The sequence below is a fragment of the Oncorhynchus kisutch genome, linkage group LG2 (genome assembly GCF_002021735.2).
Source record: "Oncorhynchus kisutch isolate 150728-3 linkage group LG2, Okis_V2, whole genome shotgun sequence".
Lineage (NCBI taxonomy): Eukaryota > Metazoa > Chordata > Actinopteri > Salmoniformes > Salmonidae > Oncorhynchus > Oncorhynchus kisutch.
The window spans coordinates 11,630,744-11,653,765 of NC_034175.2; the positions used below are offsets into that span (position 1 = coordinate 11,630,744).

At 43.3% G+C, this 23,022-nt stretch overlaps 1 protein-coding gene across 1 annotated transcript in view; it reads left to right on the forward strand.

The window, feature by feature from the left end:
* LOC109901158 (t-SNARE domain-containing protein 1-like) overlaps positions 1 to 23,022 on the forward strand; it is a 123,170-nt gene that overhangs the window by 40,717 nt on the left and 59,431 nt on the right. The window contains exons 5-9 of the mRNA XM_031787529.1: positions 6,786 to 6,876; positions 6,998 to 7,072; positions 7,262 to 7,318; positions 12,031 to 12,198; positions 21,742 to 21,814. Of these exons, the coding sequence (XP_031643389.1) occupies positions 6,786 to 6,876; positions 6,998 to 7,072; positions 7,262 to 7,318; positions 12,031 to 12,198; positions 21,742 to 21,814 (464 nt within the window). The remainder of the gene's footprint in view (positions 1 to 6,785; positions 6,877 to 6,997; positions 7,073 to 7,261; positions 7,319 to 12,030; positions 12,199 to 21,741; positions 21,815 to 23,022) is intronic.

Here is a 23,022-nt window from a genome sequence, read left to right on the forward strand (position 1 = left end):
CATACTATGCTGCGTTTTTACCGTCAATAAATACAGTGCCTTGCGAAAGTATTCGGCCCCCTTGAACTTTGCGACCTTTTGCCACATTTCAGGCTTCAAACATAAAGATATAAAACTGTATTTTTTTGTGAAGAATCAACAACAAGTGGGACACAATCATGAAGTGGAACGACATTTATTGGATGTTTCAAACTTTTTTAATAAATAAAAAACTGAAAAATTGGGCGTGCAAAATTATTCAGCCCCCTTAAGTTAATACTTTGTAGCGCCACCTTTTGCTGCGATTACAGCTGTAAGTCGCTTGGGGTATGTCTCTATCAGTTTTGCACATCGAGAGACTGACATTTTTTCCCATTCCTCCTTGCAAAACAGCTCGAGCTCAGTGAGGTTGGATGGAGAGCATTTGTGAACAGCAGTTTTCAGTTCTTTCCACAGATTCTCGATTGGATTCAGGTCTGGACTTTGACTTGGCCATTCTAACACCTGGATTATGTTTATTTTTGAACCATTCCATTGTAGATTTTGCTTTATGTTTTGGATCATTGTCTTGTTGGAAGACAAATCTCCGTCCCAGTCTCAGGTCTTTTGCAGACTCCATCAGGTTTTCTTCCAGAATGGTCCTGTATTTGGCTCCATCCATCTTCCCATCAATTCTAACCATCTTCCCTGTCCCTGCTGAAGAAAAGCAGGCCCAAACCATGATGCTGCCACCACCATGTTTGACAGTGGGGATGTTGTGTTCAGGGTGATGAGCTGTGTTGCTTTTACGCCAAACATAACGTTTTGCATTGTTGCCAAAAAGTTCAATTTTGGTTTCATCTGACCAGAGCACCTTCTTCCACATGTTTGGTGTGTCTCCCAGGTGGCTTGTGGCAAACTTTAAACAACACTTTATATGGATATCTTTAAGAAATGGCTTTCTTCTTGCCACTCTTCCATAAAGGCCAGATTTGTGCAATATACGACAATATCCCACCTCAGCTGTAGATCTCTGCAGTTCATCCAGAGTGATCATGGGCCTCTTGGCTGCATCTCTGATCAGTCTTCTCCTTGTATGACTGAAAGTTTAGAGGGACGGCCAGGTCTTGGTAGATTTGCAGTGGTCTGATACTCCTTCCATTTCAATATTATCGCTTGCACAGTGCTCCTTGGGATGTTTAAAGCTTGGGAAATCTTTTTGTATCCAAATCCGGCTTTAAACTTCTTCACAACAGTATCTCGGACCTGCCTGGTGTGTTCCTTGTTCTTCATGATGCTCTCTGCGCTTTTAACGGACCTCTGAGACTATCACAGTGCAGGTGCATTTATACGGAGACTTGATTACACACAGGTGGATTGTATTTATCATCATTAGTCATTTAGGTCAACATTGGATCATTCAGAGATCCTCACTGAACTTCTGGAGAGAGTTTGCTGCACTGAAAGTAAAGGGGCTGAATAATTTTGCACGCTCAATTTTTCAGTTTTTGATTTGTTAAAAAAGTTTGAAATATCCAATAAATATCGTTCCACTTCATGATTGTGTCCCACTTGTTGTTGATTCTTCACAAAAAAATACCGTTTTATATCTTTATGTTTGAAGCCTGAAATGTGGCAAAAGGTCTCAAAGTTCAAGGGGGCCGAATACTTTCGCAAGGCACTGTATTCTGCTAAATTCACATCTATTACAAAATCCACCAAACTAATGTGCTGTGAAATATATTATTGATAAAACAAACATGTCAAATATGCTTCTTTTTGTTGATGAAAAAACATTTACTGTGAAGACCATTAGCTAAATTAGCCCTGTGCTAATATGTAGAAACAATTTATTTTTTCCACTAAAGTAATTCATTTTCTACAATGCTACATGAGTTTATTTGAGTCAATATAATCATACTCTATTTAGTTTTTTTAAAGACAGCAATATGGAACAATTAATTTAATGAAATCGCATGATATAGAGAGAGCGCGATAGACAAGGCTTGAAGGAGGGATGAAGAAGAAACGATATACTACTGCTGTGGTGCCTGCATGCATGCTTGCGTGAGAGGCCTTGAACAAATATGCTCTAAATTCACGAAATCTCTCTAGACCGTGTTGTGGAGATCTGCAATAAGAACATTGATTTAGTGTCTGGTGCTGTCTGTGCAGGCTTGGCCTCCGAGCCTGGTGCTCCCCTGGTCCCCTCTAGCCTATCTTGGACACAACATACTGCACAGTACATCAGACCTGGGATCAAGTACTATTTTAATTCATTTCAGATACTTTATCAGGGCTTGACTGAGTTTAAGTGGCGCAATGGAAACAATCGCATGACTGCAAAATCTGTCAAGTTGATTGTCTAGACAGTCTACAGCAGTGTTTCCCAAACTCGGTCCTGGAGACCCCAAGGGGTGCACATTTAGTTTTATTGCACAAGCACTACACAGCTGATTCAAATAATGACCTCGTAATCAAGCTTTGATCATTTGAATCAGCTGTGGCGTGTTAGGTCAAAAAACTAAACGTGCCCCTTCGGGTCTCCAGGACCTAGTTTGGGAAATGCTGGGATAAATCAAACACTAAAGGTAGGATTCTGAATATGATTTGAACCCAGGTCTGATGTACAGTACATTCTGTCCTGGTGCTCCCTGTAGAGACCCAGGGATACACACAGCTAGAGAGACTTTCTCCGTACCTCCCCACCATAGTCCTCAAATATTGATCTAAAACTGGAGAGAGGAAATGAGGGGAAAAATAGAAAGACAGACAGTCCTCAGTGTATTAGTGAACTCAGAACCAGGGCCATGCCACTGTAATTCTCTGGCCACTGTGGGAAGAACCAAGACAACCTAGTGGAAAACAGTGGGAAAATAGACTTCCTGTTTTTTCAGAGAGAGAAAGAGTGAGAGTGAGAGAGAGAGCGATCTCGAGGTGGAAGACCAAGCAAAAGTACAGTCACACTGAAGGGAGAAATAAGTTCAGCTTCAAGTATGCCCCCTAAAGCCAGAGAAAGTACGACCTCTGTGTTTTTGGTGTATGACTTATTGTGCTGTGTCTCTGTCACTCTGCATTCAAACCACTCATGAAAACAGCCTTGCTTCCCCCATTCATGCAAGACCGGTAGTACTAGAACACATGTAAAAGCTGCTGTTAAATGGGTGGGTGGAGCAGATACTGTATCCTGGGTTAATTAGAGTCCGTAGCTGTGGGCTGGATGAGGTACTTATAATAACCAGGGAAAATATCTAGTCAATCATTTTACCCTGATGCAGCTGAAAGTTGGAGTTGGTTCACCATGCTGGATCATAAGTGTGCTCTAAGTGCTTTTAAATCCACCTGCATAATGTCACTAATGAGCTTGTATTTAAATCCACCTGCATACTGTCACTAATAAGCTTGTATTTAAATCCACCTGCATACTGTCACTAATAAGCTTGTATTTAAATCAACCTGCATACTGTCACTAATAAGCTTGTATTTAAATCCACCTGCATACTTTCACTAATAAGCTTGTATTTAAATCCACCTGCATACTGTCACTAATAAGCTTGTATTTAAATCCACCTGCATACTGTCACTAATAGACTTGTATTTAAATCCACCTGCATACTGTCACAAATAAGCTTGACTGTGGCCCTCTGTTGTGTCTTAGGTAGGTAAAGGAAACATGCACACACACACACGCGCACGCACGCACGCACGCACGCACACACACACACACACACACACACACACACACACACACACACACACACACACACACACACACACACACACACACACACACACACACACACACACACACACACACACACACACACACACACACACACACACACACAGGAACCAAAGGGATTAATAAGATGGCTAAACCTCTGACTGATATGTCATCGTTTAACGGTTCAGTCAAAGACTTCTCAGACATCCAGAGGATTACGGTAAACTCACAGGTAGTTCGTGCACCATCACGCCACAACAGGAACAACATGACTGATCTATGTGGAGAAGGACTGTGCCTTTGGATCTGCAGGCATGATAGGAGTTAATACACAGGAGGTGAATATCCTAATTCACTGTATGACATGGATTGGGATAACCTGTACTTCAATGGTTTTAACTTAAAACCATGCAACAAATAACTCGTCAAATGTACAACACATCACTTATCATCAACATTATCATCATCTTCCAATGCTTCATGTACTAAACATAAGAATCGATTATGACCTGTTTTAATTCATTCCCGTGGAACATCTATGAGTCAGTTTGCACCTGTTCTAGAGAGTTAGTTGCTATGGATCATCTGTGTAGGTTTATGCCACTGTACCGAGCAGTGTGTTGTGCCAAACTCTCGGTTCACATCACCCACTCTAGAGGACCCTCTCACACTCTTCTGACGTATCACATTACAAAGCTATCGAGATCTATTAGTCACTTGCACCCCCACAAAGATCTCAAGAGTAGGGACTCAGCAGCAGAAAAGTATGTAAAAATATCATGTGAATTGCAATCAGTCACCTCCAATGATGTTCTCCTTAGCATTCCAGAGAGAGAGAGAGAGAGAGAGAGAGAGAGAGAGAGAGAGAGAGAGAGAGAGAGAGAGAGAGACAGCAGGGTTCTGTTGAGACAGACTGCTTATTTCTAAGGTCATATGAGCTCACAGACTCTGTTTAATTTCAACCAGTTCAGTTTCATCCTCCATGTTGCCTCAACACAATATCACTAGCCTCAGCCCTCACCTACACTTAAAAACAACTAACAAAACCTCATCCAGAGACATTACTACTTCACTGAGATTAGGGTTGGTTTGGCGATGCTGATTGCTGAGACAGAGTGGTCGTTCCACCAATTCAGTGCCTTTTAAGTTGTGTAACTTGGTCCAAAAAATGTTTGATTTCATCTCATTTGAACATTCTGTCATAGAGAGCACATTTCCAACTTCATAGAAACAAGGTACAATTAAAAAAATTACTATAGTAAGTGCCAATTCACTGCCAAATAAAGTAACAGGGTTGACGGTAACAGGGTTGACCATAACAGGGTTGACGATTTAATCTTAAATCAGCCATGAATCCCCTTATGATAGGGAGAATGGAAGCTGGTTGTGTGCAACAGGGAGTGGCAATTTAATGCAAGTTTCACAAAAAAAGGTAGTTGGTAAAACACTTCTATCCTGCTTATCTATAGGTAACAGGGATGATGTGTTATGCTCAGTTTTACACCAGAAAACACCAGAAAATGGCCAAAAAGAGCAGAACAAGCTCACTTGCTTATAGACTATGATTTGTTTATTGTTTCTTTAAAAGAAAAACATTAAAAAGGAATAGTTTCACCATATTAAAAAGTTCATGTAACAGGGTTGACCATAAAATGAGAGTTCAGTTCATGTAACAGGGTTGACCATAAAATGAGAGTTCAGTTCATGTAACAGGGTTGACCTTAAAATGAGAGTTCAGTTCATGTAACAGGGTTGACCATAAAATGAGAGTTCAGTTCATGTAACAGGGTTGACCTTAAAATGAGAGTTCAGTTCATGTAACAGGGTTGACCTTAAAATGAGAGTTCAGTTCATGTAACAGGGTTGACCTTAAAATGAGAGTTCAGTTCATGTAACAGGGTTGACCTTAAAAGGAGGGACACTAATCACATGAAATAAATAATCATCTTCAGAAATGACTTTATCAAAGCAGCAAAATAACTAGTTCTTTACAATGATGGCGAACATTTTGAGATTATTTGGGGGATTAAGTGGCTTGCAATCTTCCTAGAAGAAATGTATTGCATTTTTCATGTGGTCTATATTAAAGGACATTTTATGTAATTTAACAGGCGTTTAAAATACAATCTTGGTGCACAATTTCAATGGATAATATCAAAGTTAAGCAAAAGGCACTACTCTCATGGAAGGACCCAGAGATGCTTCAGTAAATGAGTGTGTGGGAGGAGACATTGAAAATAAATGTGAAACGGTACAGGCAGTCAGGACTGATATTAGTGCAAGAAAATGTTTTTGAGCATGCAAATGTGACTATATTGTCTATCAGAGATTTGAATATGATTTCCACAATTACAAGAGTGTCTGAAATCAGTAAACTTACTGAAGGCATGTATCTTTTTGTGTTGTCTTCACAATGTACTGTTTGGCCAATTGAGCCATGAGTGACAGACTGTAAATTGAATTGTCTAAAATTATACTTATCAATTGAATCGCCATCCACACGTTTGTCACTATTTGATAATAAATATGTTTGTAGACAATAATTGGGGTCAACATAAAAATCCATATTGTCCTTGGCTTAAAGCTATAGCCATAATGAGTGCACCTCCATCCTCCCAACACTGGGCAGCACTGTAGTTTGTAAGTTTCTGTGTTTTTTGATGGTGAAAGCCTGGGTGGCTCCTATTTGTTCATCCCTGGCAGAGAAAGAACACCCAGCGCCCCTCACTGTGCCACTGGATAGGGCCTAGCCCTACCTCTGCTCTGTCAGACTGTCGTTAATATTGATTCACTTAATTGGTTGAACTTATCTCTCCCATGGAACTCTGAGTTCCCATCGCCCTGGCCAGCCCAGAATGCACACTGTTCGTTCCAGAATCCAGCACCAGGGGATAAAAGCTGCCATGTCCTGCCACTTCCTCCAGAGTTCACGACCTCGAGAATAACCTCACTCATACCACCTTAGAGGCTAAAGACTATGTGTGTCTCTTTCACTCTCTTTCACTCTCTCCTTCTCTATCTCACTCGCTTTCTCTTTCACACTTTCTTTCTTTCTCTATGTATTTATGTCATTCTCTCTGGCTCTCTTTCTCTTCAATTCCAGACGTTCTACACAGCAGCAAACCAACAATGTCATCACCAGCACCAGTCAACTCATCAAACAACTCTCTGACATCATCACTGGCTCTACACGGGTTAAAAAGCTTTTTTTTCATCTATTTTTCCAGACTTTGTATCTAATTAAATACACAGAAGCAGAGACATAAATTAAGATAATTGTCATTAATCTTCAATCTTTTTTCCTTGTTTTCACAGCAAGATCATCTTCATCTGACTAGACTGAAGACAGGACTCTCAGAGTTGGTTCAACGCTATGGAGATCTGCAAAAGGTTCCCTTGCATTGCCTCATGTCATCTCATCTGTTTGGTGGGGTGTTGTTCTCTAGAGAATGGTGACCTTGTGACATGAAACATAAAGAGTTGATTTGCAACCCGGCTGCAATATACAGTATGTTGTACAATATGAACTAAATGCTTCTCTCATGCTCTTGTGCTCTCTCTCTTCTTGTGTCTCTTCAGAAAATTGCAGACCGTTCGAGGGCCTTGCTACCCCCGGCACAGACAGAAATGAAGCAGGTGAATTTGATGCACAGTGTATCAGTCTGTATTGTCCTTTGTTCCATTGTGAAGGTGACAACGCTCATTAGAGACAAAGATAATAAGCTTGGCTCTCCTTGTTTGATTGCCTTCTTATGAGAGGTTCTTTGAAGCTTTGTCTAGTGTCTCCTCTCTTCTCTTCGCTTTTCTCTCAGTTCTCTCCCTCTCCCTTCTCTTCGCTTTTCTCTCAGTTCTCTCCCTCTCCCTTCTCTTCGCTCTTCTCTCAGTTCTCTCCCCCTCGCTTCTCTTCGCTCTTGTCTCAGTTCTCTCCCCCTCCCTTCTCTTCGCTCTTCTCTCAGTTCTCTCCCTCTCCTTTCTCTTCGCTCTTCTCTCAGTTCTCTCCCCCTCCCTTCTCTTCGCTCTTCTCTCAGTTCTCTCCCCCTCCCTTCTCTTCGCTCTTCTCTCAGTTCTCTCCCTCTCCTTTCTCTTCGCTCTTCTCTCAGTTCTCTCCCTCTCCCTTCTCTTCGCTCTTCTCTCAGTTCTCTCCCCCTCTCTTCTCTTCCCTTTTCTTTCTGTTTTCTCTCACTCTCTTCTCTCCACTCCCAGACAATTTATTAGCCATACATCCAAGTCCCTTCAATACTGCTACTGTCTTTCAACAAATTATCTGTATTTTTATGTCAGTTCAGAAGTTCAAAAGGGAGAGACACATTATGGGTTTGAGCTGCAGTATCTGTACATTCTGCAGGGCATAGTTGTCCCGGCTGCATCAACACAGATCTTCCCATCCCTTCAGGAGAGGAGGTGGGATGATAAGAGATCTGTGATAGGATGATCCTGCTTTTTTTCACTGAGGAAGGGAGGCAGGTGAAAGTTAGGAAGAGAGAGAAAGATCGAGAGAGAGAGAGAGAGAGAGAGAGAGACAACAGATAGATTGGTTTTGAATATGAGCCACAGACAGTATAGCCTAGAAGAACTAGATAAAAATAACTTGAGGTAAAAAAAGGATGAGAAGGACTCTGATACCGATTCTATCTATCCACCTTTTTTTACGCTTTCATTGGTAACCATCACTTTCAGACTACTGAGATGGAAAATTAGAATCAAATCTATATTCAATCAGACATCACAGAAATAAACGGACTCACTCACATACAGTGGAAAATGATGACAATTAGTATGTCTACATTATGATTAAACATATAGTCATGGGCTATACCATATAATAACTGTCTTGAGGTCAGATAACAGGTATCATTTTGATACACCAGAAAGCATTGTACCTGGAGACCTCTCTCTATCTCTTCTGTGTAATCCATCATTCTTTTCCCAAATCTAAGGAGTATTTTGTCTCCCATTGAGACATCTAGTACAAATGGTTACAGGAGATATATAGCCTTCTTAGAACACCTTTGGGGACAGGAGAGGAGACAACTAAAACAACATTACACCAAAGTCATTTGTTGTAAGTCAGAGATGAATGAACAGTGAATCATTTTGAAGGTGTCACATTTCTATGAGTTCTAAGAGGGACTGAGCTGATTTTATTTTTTTACCTCTTCACAAAACAATTAAATCCTGATTGAATTTATTCATACATCACACCGGAAATAACAACACTGAAAACTGCACTGATCCTTATCAAAAGCACTCAATAAAGCTAATGAGAAACTCAGACATCTTTTATGATGCACTCCGTAGTGTTACTGTATTGTATGTGACACTGTGTCACTGTACAATGTAACTTGCTGGCATCCAGTTACCTGTAAGTTACTGTAAAAAAAAAAAGTACAGTAAATTACCGTAAATTCAGAATAAATATTTAACAGTACATTACTGTAAAGTACATACATAACTTTTTTTTTACAGTAACTTACAGGTAACTCACTGCCAGTAAGTTACTGTAAAATCAACCAGATATTTTTTACAGTGATGTCTCATTTAGCTGTTCATGCTGCTAGCTAGGCTGTCATTGGCTGATCTTCATTTAACCTTTTAAACTTCCTCGTGGTTTCACTGTAATGTCCTGGAATAATATCAGTACGATCATGTCAAGTTAGAGCGCGGCCTGAAAATCTATGCAAAAAGCTGTAACTTATGTTGATGTTATTGAAACCTATTTCACATTATCCCTAACTTTCCCTGAAAGAGTTCTCATTTGAAATCATACTGAACTCAAATGACCCGCTGGAGAATACACAAACTCAGGTATAAAGCCCCACTGAAGACACTAGTATCAAGGTTCTCTTTACACACCCCTGAACCCTACAGCACCAGGACACCAGAGGCTTATATATTAAGGCTTATTTTCTGCTGAATCAATTTCATCAAGGTCTTTTCATTATGCTGGCTCAAGAGGAAAACGTCTCAGACTACAGATATAAGGACAGGTTACGTAACAGTGGTTACCTTCAGTGAAGAAAGAAACTTCAATGAACCGCGAAAGTTATTCCTTTTTTCATAAATGTGAATAAGGAATATTTCTTCACAAATCACTACATTTCTGCAGTTTTGGGGAAAAGCAGTTGGTCTGTAATTTAGTATAGCCCGGCCAAGAGACCCATACCTCGGATGTCAGTAACACTGCTGTAGCAGATGGTGCATATTCACTGACAACAAAAAGCAAGAACAGCACAGAAGGCAGAGCAGATAGGCTGTGTGGTTCACATTGAGTGGGCAGACCAAAGACACAGGCCCTCCTCTAGCCCCTCCCACCTCCGTACTGAAGAAGCTGCCCACAGTAAGAGAGGGACGACAGGATGATTGGATGAGTCACACTGTGGGCAGACCAAAGACACAGGCCGTCCTCTAGCCCCTCCCACCTCCGTACTGAAGAAGCTGCCCACAGTAAGAGAGGAACGACAGGATGATTGGATGAGTCACACTGTGGGCAGACCAAAGACACAGGCCGTCCTCTAGCCCCTCCCACCTCCGTGCTGAAGAAGCTGCCCACAGTAAGAGAGGAACGACAGGATGATTGGATGAGTCACACTGTGGGCAGACCAAAGACACAGGCCGTCCTCTAGCCCCTCCCACCTCCGTACTGAAGAAGCTGCCCACAGTAAGAGAGGAACGACAGGATGATTGGATGAGTCACACTGTGGGCAGACCAAAGACACAGGCCGTCCTCTAGCCCCTCCCACCTCCGTACTGAAGAAGCTGCCCACAGTAAGAGAGGAACGACAGGATGATTGGATGAGTCACACTGTGGGCAGACCAAAGACACAGGCCGTCCTCTAGCCCCTCCCACCTCCGTGCTGAAGAAGCTGCCCACAGTAAGAGAGGAACGACAGGATGATTGGATGAGTCACACTGTGGGCAGACCAAAGACACAGGCCGTCCTCTAGCCCCTCCCACCTCCGTACTGAAGAAGCTGCCCACAGTAAGAGAGGAACGACAGGATGATTGGATGAGTCACACTGTGGGCAGACCAAAGACACAGGCCGTCCTCTAGCCCCTCCCACCTCCGTACTGAAGAAGCTGCCCACAGTAAGAGTGGAACGACAGGATGATTGGATGAGTCACACTGTGGGCAGACCAAAGACACAGGCCGTCCTCTAGCCCCTCCCACCTCCGTACTGAAGAAGCTGCCCACAGTAAGAGAGGAAAGACAGGATGATTGGATGAGTCACACTGTGGGCAGACCAAAGACACAGGTCGTCCTCTAGCCCCTCCCACCTCCGTACTGAAGAAGCTGCCCACAGTAAGAGAGGAACGACAGGATGATTGGATGAGTCACACTGTGGGCAGACCAAAGACACTGGCCCTCCTCTAGCCCCTCCCACCTCCGTACTGAAGAAGCTACCCACAGTAAGAGAGGAACGACAGGATGATTGGATGAGTCACACTGTGGGCAGACCAAAGACACTGGCCCTCCTCTAGCCCCTCCCACCTCCATACTGAAGAAGCTGGCCACGGTAAGAGAGGAACGACAGGATGATTGGATGAGTCACACTGTGGGCAGACCAAAGACACTGGCCCTCCTCTAGCCCCTCCCACCTCCGTACTGAAGAAGCTGCCCACGGTAAGAGAGGAACAACAAGATGATTGGATGAGTCACACTGTGGGCAGGAAAAACAAAAGCCACCTCAGGGTTTTATCAATGTCATACATATGCAATTAGGGGTCAAAATTAGCAGATCAATGTGGGCCTCTTTCAGTGACCGACTCCCACGTTTCCATTGAGCGCGCTGAAAGGAGTGCGAGCTCAGTAAACTGACTGCACAGAGAAGAAAGGCGTCCTAGTCCTTTTTGATTGAACTTGGGTAAACAGTGTGAAGAACGAGTGGCAGCTGTCTAGAGTGATATATTTAAAGTGTAAAACGTTCTAGTTGTGTTGACGTGAAATTGTATTCCGGGGACGCAGGATGTTCTCCCCCACTGTCTGGCCTCTCCTGTTGACTCAGGTACTGTGACTCAGATCATGGCAAGCACAGACGACCATGAGTCAGCCAGGGTTTAGCCCTGTGCTGTGAATCACACTGTCTGGCCTAGGCCATTAGTGGAGTCAGGGAGAAAGAGGTGCAAGACAGAAGCAATGTACTTTGGTATTCTCAAAACAAATCTAATTATAATGTTCTCTTGTTTACATGTTTGTTTGTCTGTCTGTTCTTGTGTGTGCGTGTGCGTGTGCGTGTGCGTGTGCGTGTGCGTGTGTGTGTGTGTGTGTGTGTGTGTGTGTGTGTGTGTGTGTGCGTGTGCGTGCGTGTGTGTGTGTGTGTGTGTGTGTGTGTGCGTGCGTGTGAGCACAGAGTCCCCAGACTCCGTTTGCAGAGCTGTGTGAGGAGGGGGGTCCCCTGTTTGGCGGTGCAGCAGAGAGCTCCGGGGGGGATGGACAGGAGCAAGCGTTCCTCTCAGAAATCAGTGAGGAAGATGTGGAGGCCCTTCGCCAGAGAGAAGAGGCCCTGCTGCAGATTGAGGTATGGAGCTCAGACATCCACGTGCTCTACCTTAGTTTACAACACCCTGCCTTAAAGTCTCAGTGTTCCTGAGGAGAAACGGGCAAAAACCTTCTACTTTCCAATGGCACCATGGCTTTCAAATGAATGGTTTGCTATCTAAAGTATGCAGTGTTCAAAGTTGATGTAATCTATTTGCCAGTAGTAAGGGCAGTAAGTGCATCTATCCAGCATCATCTTTGATCTGGTAGCCGTGTCTTTAGTTGAGTTGTTTTGAAAATTGCAACACTTTCCAGCCAAAGTGCCCAGAGTATCCGTCAGATTGCATGGAGAGAGAGAGAGAAACACTCTGAATTAACTAACTAAAACACAAACAAACATTCTGATAAAGCTTGTCGTTTACAAAGTGGCCAGAGAGTGCATTGCCCCAACGCTATTGTCTTCAGAGAGGTCAATAAAAACACTCTACTTTAGTAAATAAACACTCAGCCAATCCCAGACTCCACCTCCCATCTGGGCAACCTATTAGTATTATGTCTCAGTACTGAAGCCGTTTTCACCATCTCTTCTGCATATGAAACGCTACCCAATTACCTAGGTGCCTTTACGGGCTTGTTTGTTCTCTTACCTAAGTGTGGATGGAATCACAATGTTCACCAGACTTCCTTTCACGGCTCATTTTGAAATACAAAGCATCACATCAGGTAGCTCCAGGGTGGCGTCCCAAATGGCACCCTATTCCATATTTAATGCACAACAAACCCATAGGACTCTGGTCAAAAGTAGCAACCTAAATAGGGGATAGGGTAGCGTTTAGGATGCAGCCCAGGTCTGATTCCACCCAAACAGCTGTTTCCCTCTCTTCTGCTGGTGTCTGAGACAGATGTGAAACCAGATAGATGTGAACTCTAAACGACAGGATCACTCCGCTGTGGGTGACTTAAATGGGTCTGATTTCAAAGAGGTTTCAGATATTTGTTATCAGCATCTCCTGACGTTAGGTTCATCCTATGGGTCCCTCTGTGTATTTGGTGTACTATTTGGAGAAAACTTTGGAGAAGAAAAAGAAACCCTGTAATTGCTTTAATCAGCTTGATTAAGTGTTGTGATAACATATGGACATCATTCAAGAAAGGAGACCAGAATCTCACACAGCATGCTTTAGAAATGACCATGATACAACCCATTCCAGCTTTGAAGGGAGTTTACAATCCACTGCAATGTGTGACAAGACTTGAAGACTAATAACAATATTTTGGGGGGAAGTTGTGTGTATCTGTAGTCAGTCAGACCTTTCAGAGGTTTTAACATCAATGTTCAGAATCACCTCATCTTGCCACATCGCATGAGCCTTTTCCCGAACAAGACTGGAAAAGTAGCAGCATCAATCTGTCCTCATTGAGTGGTACAAAAGCACCAAACTACTGAATGAGCCTCAGACACCACTTACAGCTTAATTTGTGTGGAGAGGTCTGAGATGGCAGTAGTCATGATAATTGGTTGTTCAGAAAGGCACTGAGATGGAGAGATTAATTTGATTGGTAGCCCAGACAGGGTTGTCTGGCCTCTGCTTTAGTCATACCCACACAGATAAATGTCAGAGTGACTACCCTGGCAGGTGCTGAGGGGCCTGATGGTGTACCTTGGTGAGCCTAATAATATCTGACAATGTGCTTTTCCCTGTCCATAACCCCCACCCCCATCTCTCCAAAGCCCCCCCCCTCTCTCCTCTTTCATTCTCTCCTCTTTCACTCTCTCTCCTCTCTCTCCATCCATCTCCCTGAGGACCTTAAGATCAGTTTCTGTCTGCTGTTATCCAAGGAAAACGCTATCAGCACTTCCCCTCTGAGAAAAAAACACTGTTGCCTGGGGTAGTTTTCCATCGTGTGTGTGTGTGTGTGTGTGTGTGTGTGTGTGTGTGTGTGTGTGTGCATTCAGGCAAGGTGTTCTCGCTGTGAATGGAAGATAAAGACTGCAGCAGTTTTCAAACAGGGACCGATGGGGAACATGGGAGGTTACAGTGGTTCTCTCCTACTGACGCTCCGCTACCTACACTAAGGATACTCTGCATATTACACACCAACACTGGGATCAGTCAGGAGGAGTTTGACACCATAGAAAAATAATAACCATATTGGATGTACCCATGTGTAGCACATGGGGATGTGTGAAACTTACTCCTCAGCCTGAAGTGTCCCCACTTGCACCAGCTAATAGCTAGCTGTTTGCGTGGCGCCGACTGGTAAGACTCTTTAGGAGGGCTGTCACGTGTGCTAGCAAGGCAGAGGTCCTGGGTTAAAGCCTGGGGATGAGCCGAATCAAGAAGAGCAAGCAAGCAGTTTTAACACTGTTCTAGTCATTCTATGTTTAACATTCTTCTGGGATGGGTAATTCAATTCAGGCATATCGTCCTTGACTACCATGATATTATTATAAATGCTCAGAGAGAGAGAGAGACAGAAGATAGACTATAAGGTACTATCAGGCTTAGGTGGCGGAGGTTTATTCTGCCTCTACCATCTATACTATCAGCTCCCAGCTGCCCCTCACACACACCGTGATCGTCTTCAACGAAGATCATTTTATCAAAATTAATTCATAAAAAAGCTCAGGGCAAGGCAGAGGACAGCTTTCAAGGGGAATCTGAATACAACACCTGGCCCTGTGAAGAGGTAAAAAAAAAGGCAAAGCGTGTCTCTCCTACCAATGCATCCACAGGACAGTGAATCTGATACTCTGCCCTTGGAGGTAGGTAGCGCCCCCTACATGCAGCGCACAGAGATAGCATGCGCTAGATGCAGCTCTCAGGTGTGGTCATAAAAACAAAAACAGATTGATTTAAATCTTGCACATGATTTTGCAGTATGTGTAGGAACAAACTGCAACATCAATGGTCTGCATAGCACAGACCCATAGGAATATGTGGGACTTCCATGGATGTTGCAGGATCCCCAGATGATTATATATCAGTTACATGTAATCTGATTACAAAAAACGAACTGTAATCAGTCACGTTGCCATAAAAAATATTGTAATCAGATTACAGATACTTTTCAAATACTAGATGATTACATCTTGGATTACTTTTAAATTCCGAAAGGATCTTTGTGAAAAAATATGTTATAACACCTTCCTGTTTTCTCAATGACATTCAATTCAGCATTGAAAAAAGGCTCAAGTTAAAGTTTGTTCCAAATGAGCGAGTCTGACCACAAGTCAGACACCACTATGATGACACACCAAATGTGTCTGATGGATATTTTTGTCGAATGTAACAGAAAATAATCAGATTACGTTACTGAGTTTGGGTAATCCATAAATTACATTACTGATTACAATTTTGGACGGGTAACCTCACCATAAAAGGCTATGCATATGAAATAAACACCTCCCTAAAATTGACCGTATTGTGGAGGAAGAAATCACAACGACATACAGTATCCTCCTCATCATGGAGACACACAAACAAAATAAATCACAATATGAATGTAATAAATACACAATATAAATCACAACACAACCTCAACACAAACCTTCAGCAACCAGGACTCCCGCAACAGGAAACCTTCAAATGTAAATAAACCCCCTTAAATATTGTCATTCTGGCCATGCCTCTGGCTGCCTTTCGGTTCATGTGATGTGTATCTCTTTCGTGTGTGTTCTGGGGTTTTAGGTCTTTGGACAGCTGAAGGAAAGGCAACATTTGATTTTACATTCTAAACCGTTTCTTCAGCAAGGGCAAAAAAGACACATCTCATGCTCCAGCCCCTTGAAAGACAGTGCATGTGGGAAAATGTCATCGTTTTCCCTCTTCTTTTCACTAGTAAGTGTGCACGTAAATCTGCTTAACAGTTTTTCTGCTGTGGCAGTGACACCGTGTCCGGTTGCCCGATGCCTTTGGGCTGGGGAGGTTAGATATGGAGAGAATTTTCAATCAGTGCTTAACACATTTATCAGAGAGGGAGGGAGGGAGGGAGGGAGGGAGGGAGGGAGGGAGGGAGGGAGGGAGGGAGGGAGGGAGGGAGGGAGGGAGGGAGGGAGGGAGGGAGGGAGGGAGGGAGGGAGGGAGGGAGGGAGGGAGAATGGTAGAGAGAGAAAGAGAAAAGGATGGAGAGAAGGGGAGGGTGGAGGAAAGAGAGAGAGGTCTGTTGGTTCACACTTTCAGGTATCTAGATGGTTGTAGAATGGATTTACATGATCTTCAGTGTTGTAATGCCTTGTCATAAGGGGTTGGTGATTTCAAGGTACTTTCATGTTATGGTGATGTTACAGCTACAGCAAACTGCCTTTGTATCTAGTCTACGGAAGATTCCTTTTCAACTATTGATAATGACAGGCAGAATGGCCACGATCCATCATATAAAGGCACAAGGCGAGACCCAAATGCAGACACGAGGCAGATGATTGAGCTCCGATATTTATTATAACAAAAGGGGTAGGCAGAAGGCAGGTCTGGGACAGGCGAGAGTTCATAAACCAGGTCAGAGTCCAAACAATACCAGGCGATAGGCAGGCTCGAGGTCAGGACAGGCAGGGGTTCAGTGAACAAGTCCATGTCCAAACAGTACAAGGGGATAGGCAGGCTCGAGGTTAGAACAGGCAGAGTGGTCAGGCAGGCGGGTTCGGCGTCAGGACAGGCAAGGGTCAAAACCAGGAGGGCTAGGAATAAACAGAGAAACTGGAAAAAAGGAGCTAGGAAAAATGCTGGTTGAGTTGGCAAAATAAACTGGCACAGAGAGACAAGAAACACAGGGATAAATACAGTGGGGATAATAAGCGACACCTGGAGGGGGTGAGACAATCACAAGGACAGGTGAAACAGATCAGGGCGTGACACATCAATCATGTTTATTGCGTTTTATTCAAATTGACTGCCTGATTGAAAGTCATAGCAGAAAATGGACTGGCGCTGAGCTTTCAAAGAAGAGAAGTAGCCGTCCTTTCAAAATGAGAAAATTAGTGACCGTGCAGCAGGAAGAAGAGAGGAGAAAATGACGAGTGTTGACAGCAGATGATGAGTAATGTGACTGTGCAGGGTGAATACAACATCATCTCAAGGTGCCAGGATGAGAACAGACATGGCAGGGCAGTAATGACTTGGTCCATCTCTTCAACCAGTGTCTGTCTGCACCTGAGAATCAACATACATAGCACTACCCCATCTATGTTCAGACAAAAAGTATCGATTTTATAGAAAATTCTCAGAGAGCTATTTCAACAGATTATCTCTCTTTCTCTTCCGTCATTCTCTCTCTCCGCTCTCTCTCTGTCTCTGTCTCTCTCTCTCTCTTCTCATTCTCTCTCTCCTCCCCTCTGTTCCAGTCTGGTTGACAGGTATGCAGGTACACAAAGGACAGGTGGGTGGCTCACCTGTTGGAGGGTGACGGAGCGAGCCCTGAATCTCCCAGCCTCCTCCTCGGGGGGCGGTGCCCATGCCAGCCACCCATCAGTGCTTTGAGCCATGTGGCTGTGTTCGTTGGTCGTGGCTGAGCTGCATACCCAATGAGGTCCTATTTCTGGTGCTGCTATCATTTACCTGAAGGAGGAGGGTATTATTTGCTTCACTAACCCACAGTTGAGTTCCTTCCACTCCGCAGACACCAGAGGTGATCTCTACACCTGGTCAACTCTAACTCTCACAGAAACTTCAATTCCAGCATATTCATGTCCTTCTAGAGTGTTGCTGGTCCTGTTTGAAAACGGAGTCATTGTTTGGGACCATGCATTTGTTGTCTCCTCAATGGCTTCGTATGTCCCTCATCTCAGCACTACAAGGACTGCCCTCTCAAACCAGCTCAAAAAAAGTCTCTAAAAAGTGTCCTATGAAAAGTTCAAAAACATAATGGGCAAACAATTTCCTTTCCGTTGTGATCTTGATCCTCACGTTTTAACATTTGGTAACATATTATATCTGAGCCATGACTGGGATGGATCCCACAGGGTACATCAGCTTTCTACAGAGGAGAATACAGTCCTATTCTTCCACTTCCTCCTTACTTAGTGTGCACTAAAGTACTATCAGCCAATCGACTGGTCTTGTCTTCACCTCTAAGGCTTTGGAATCAACTCAACCTGCAATCTCTCATGGCAATGCTCATATCAGCCAATCGTCAGATCTAATTTCTGGCGGTGTCATCACAACCCAGACTCTTGTTAGACCTCAGGAACATGAGGAATGGAACAGCGGTGGCGACCGGCGGACCTGTCAATCAGCCGCTTGTTTTTGTCTCCTTTATCTCAGCGTGCAGTTTAATTGTGTGTCTGGTGTTGTTACGGTGGCCTCTGTGTCAGATGGAACTGATGTCTGCATCTGTCTGACATTTCTTTCACATGAAACAAATACAGGCCCCTCTGCCTCTTACAAGAGTTCTGTTTGTCGACTGTCTATTGCATCACAGAAACACCATAACATACAGTATGTGGTATTGACATGACGAGTCAAACTACTGACTCCCGTGACTTTGACATACTCTCATTGGTGGAGAAATGACCCAGTTGTCATACTTGACTAAAAGTAAATATACCTTAAGAGAAAAAATTACTCAAGTAAAAGTCACCCAGTAAAATACTTCAGTAAGCGTATAAAAGCATGTGGTTTTAAATATACTTAAGTTTCAAAAGTAAAAGTATAAATCATTTCAAATTGCTTATATTCTTGTTTTTTTCTTTCTTTAGTATTGTAGTGAAGTAAAAGTATTCTAAAATATAAACAGTAAAGTACATACACCCCCAAAAACTACTTAAGTAGAACTTGCAAGTATTTTTACGCCACTGCATACTATAGACAAACTGACATGGGACATTTCTTCACCACCATGATTTATGAAAGAGGAGCTGAATTGCTAGCAAGACTACTATCTCGTTTCAGGTAAGACCCAAATGAAGACTATGTTGAAGTAAATGTTTATTACAGCATCAGGGGCAGGCAAACAACAGGTCAAGACAGGCAGGGCGTCGATAATCCAGAGCAGTGTGGCAAAGGTACAGGGCTGCAGGCAGGTCCAGGATCAGGTCAGGCAGAGGTTGGTAACCCAGAGTTGTGGGACAAAGGTACAGAGCTGCAGGCAGGCTCAGGATTAGGTCAGGCAGAGGTTGGTAACCCAGAGTTGTGGGACAAAGGTACAGAGCTGCAGGCAGGCTCAGGATTAGGTCAGGCAGAGGTTGGTAACCCAGAGTTGTGGGACAAAGGTACAGGACGATGGGTAGAAAAGTTCCAAACTGGGAAAAACAAGAAAACAGGAACAAAAGCGAGACCGGAACAGAGGGAAAACCGCTGGTAGGCTTGACAAAACAAAATTAACTGGCAACAGACAAACAGAGAACACAGGTATAAATACACAGGGGATAATTGGGAAGATGGGTGACACCTGGAGGGGGGTAGAGACAAGCACAAGGACAGGTGAAACAGATCGAGGTAGGACAACTATGAATAGACTTGGGTAAGAGTAGATTTCCAGTTCTTAACACCTTAAAACCTTTTCCCAACATTTGTATTTCAAAGGACTCTGGTTGTCTTTTGAGGTCATTGTTATTTTGTCTGTTGATAATTAATTCAAAGTGTACAGGAAGTGCCCCAGAGCATATGGAGCATAGCCTGTCCCCATCCCAGCATGGGTCAACCCTCTCTGTGGGACATTATGTATGGTTGGTGGGGTGGGTGTGGGTGTGGGTGTGGGTGTGGGTGTGGGTGTGGGTGTGTGGGTAGACTGAGGACCTCCTGTTTAAAACCGAGTGAACCAGGCGCTGGGAGGCCAATGGTGGAAGAGTGGCCATGAGCTTAATATAACCCTATAAAATATGGAAAAGGGCACACATCTGGCCCTAATCCTGTCCACTCCCACTCTACCCCCAGGGTGGAAGGGATCTGAACAAATAGGCAGGCTAGAAGTAGACAGGCAGGATATGACCTTTTTTTTAGACAGGCAGGACCTTTTTTTTTGTAAAACTGGCATTAAATTGCCACTCCTTGTTGCACACAACCAGCTTCCGTTCTCCCTATCATGGATTCATGGCTGATTTAAAATTAAATCGTCAACCCTGTTATGGTCAACCCTGTTACTTTATTTGGCACTGAATCAGGACTTACTATAGTATTTTTTTTTTAAACCTCTTTTACCTTTTTTATGAAGTTGGAAATGTGCTCTTTATGACAGAATGTTAAAATTAGGTGAAATCAAACATTTTTTGGACAAAGTTACACTTCTTAAAAGGCACTGAATTGGTGGAACGACCACTCTGTCTCCAACAGCAATCAGCATCGCCAAACCAACCGTAATCTCAGTGAAATAGTGATGTCTCTGGATGAGGTTTTGTTAGTTGTTTTTAAGTTTAGGTGAGGGCTGAGGCTAGTGAGGCTAGTCTCTCTCTCTCTCTCTCTCTCTCTCTCTCTCTCTCTCTCTCTCTCTCTCTCTCTCTCTCTCTCTTCTGCTCACACTCTCACTCATGACTTTGTCATAGCATTCTGTCATTGTAATGAACTGAGTTGAGATTGGCAGCAACGGCTTTGCCAGGTAAAATAAATGTGTTGTTATTCTATTCCTGTGTGATGGAGAGGGTTGCCCAAACGAAAGCAGCAAGAAAGTCTTTAGCGTCATGAGGTTTTGCCAGAGGCCATTTTGGATCCAACCAGATGGTGTTTGCCAAGAGCCAGGATGGCTGCTGCCAGTTTCCACAGCAATATCAGACACCTGTGATGGATGGCCCAGTGGGTGAGGCTATACAAACGCAGCTGTGATTGCATGGTGCTATAATGGAGGAAAGGGGGACCTGTGAGAGGGAGATAGACAGAGGTTTTATACGCCTTCATATTGCTTTGAGCTGATACACAGTGAACCGATTCAAAGCCAGGAAACTGGTGAGGAGGGAAAAAAGTGCAGGTCACCCAGTGTGGTAATTCTCTCTCTCTCTCTGCAGTGGCCAGACTGCACACTGACTGAAACGAAAACAGAAGTGAACAACACTATCAATTACTGTGTCCATACACATTGAAATAGTTTTATATGAAACACAAATGTACATTTAGTTTTTAATGGGCTTAGCGTGGTGGATTTTAAAGGGGCAGTGCAGTCAAAAACTAGATTAGCTGTGTTTTATAAATATTTCCACAATATGATGTTGGAATAATACTGTGAAATTGTGAAAATGATGATAATACCCTTTTAGTGTAAGAGCTGTTTGACAAGACAGCTTGAAATTTCAGCTAATTTTGCATTTGTGGAGTTTTGGCCTGCCTGGCAATGCTGGCAATGCTAGATGCTTTTTGCTACAAAGCTATTTTTGATTCTTTTTGACCATTTTCATTGAAAACAATGACAGTACTTATTGTTACCCAGAAATGATTTGATATTTAGATTTTTAAAAACGGCTGAAATTGAGCCGTTGACTTCTCAGAGAGTAGTTTCGAGATATTTCCTGAAATTGTTTAACTTTTTGACTTACATATCCCTGTCTATTTTGGGGAATCCATCGGGACTATACAAGAAGAAAGCCCCGGAATGTGGATGGCCCATGACCTCTAGAGTAGAATGTATTTATTTAACCCTTCGTTGTCTGTTTCCTTTACAGAGGGACATGTTGGATGTCAGCCAAATCCTGCGAGATCTGGCCAGTATGGTGCACGAGCAGGGAGATGCCATAGGTGAGACATCACGTGTGTGTGTGTGTTTGTGTATTTAGGATTGCCTGAGCTCCTGTGTGCAGTCATCCATGGCTGCATATTACTCTGCATTATTACTATTGTCTGTCTTTTACTCTCTGTGTCTTTGTAAACCCTTTGACCAACATTACAGCATCTCTTTCGTCATGAGCTGGCAGACTTAATTAATCACCTCAGGACTCCCATCAAACCAACTTTTGAACCTTAACACGTAGTAAAGGTTTGCTTGAGAGACAGGTGGGTTACAAAAACAACAATGGTTAGAGGACAGGACAGCATGTCCCAGTCTTCTGTTATTGATAAACAAGTCCTGCAACCCAGCGCTGATCTAGACTTGGCAGAGAGAGGCAAAGTGTGGTTCAACGCACAGACAGACAGAGAGATACAACAACACCACCATCACCCTGCAGAGAGATGAACTGGAGATAGGGGGGATGATATGGAACACTAGTCACCGAAAGAGAAAAACATGAGAAAGGAGGACAGGAGAGTGGAGGTGTGTACAGATGCTGCAGCAGACTGGATGGAAGAGAGAGAAAGAGGAACAAGGGAAGCATAAAGGAAGCAGCATGACTGATCATACTTGTGCATATCAGTGTGTGTGGCAAACCAAATTCTGCTGTACATGTGTCTCTGGTATGTGTGTGTACCTTTTGTGTGTGTGCATGTGTGTCCGAGGTTGAGATCTCATAAACGAAGGAAAAGGATTCTTCTTCTATTCTAATTGGTCCATTGTGTGGTAGAGTGGCCCTGAGTCTGGCTGTTTTAATCCATCTAGAGTACAGTGACCTTTTCTTTTGATCTATTTTCAAATGTTCTTACTTTTGAACTGCATGTTGGGAAAGGGCTCGTAAGTAAACATTTCACGGTAAAGTCTTCACTAGTTGTATTCAGCGCATGTGACAAATACAATTTAATTTGATTTGAATTATACTTTAGACTTGTGCCAAGTTTCCAACTCTCACAGACGCAATGCTACAAGAGAGCAGGCAACAGGCAACGAGCGAGAAACAAAGAGGAACTGGAGAGCAATACACCATTTATCCCAGATTCTATCCATAATTAGGGTACTTAACATTTAGAGTGAATAATGTTCAGCCTTATGGAAGGGAATATTTAAACAAATGGCACTTTTGTTTCCTAGATAAGTTCTGGATGGTGCTGACTATGTGCGTTAGGACAGAAATAAG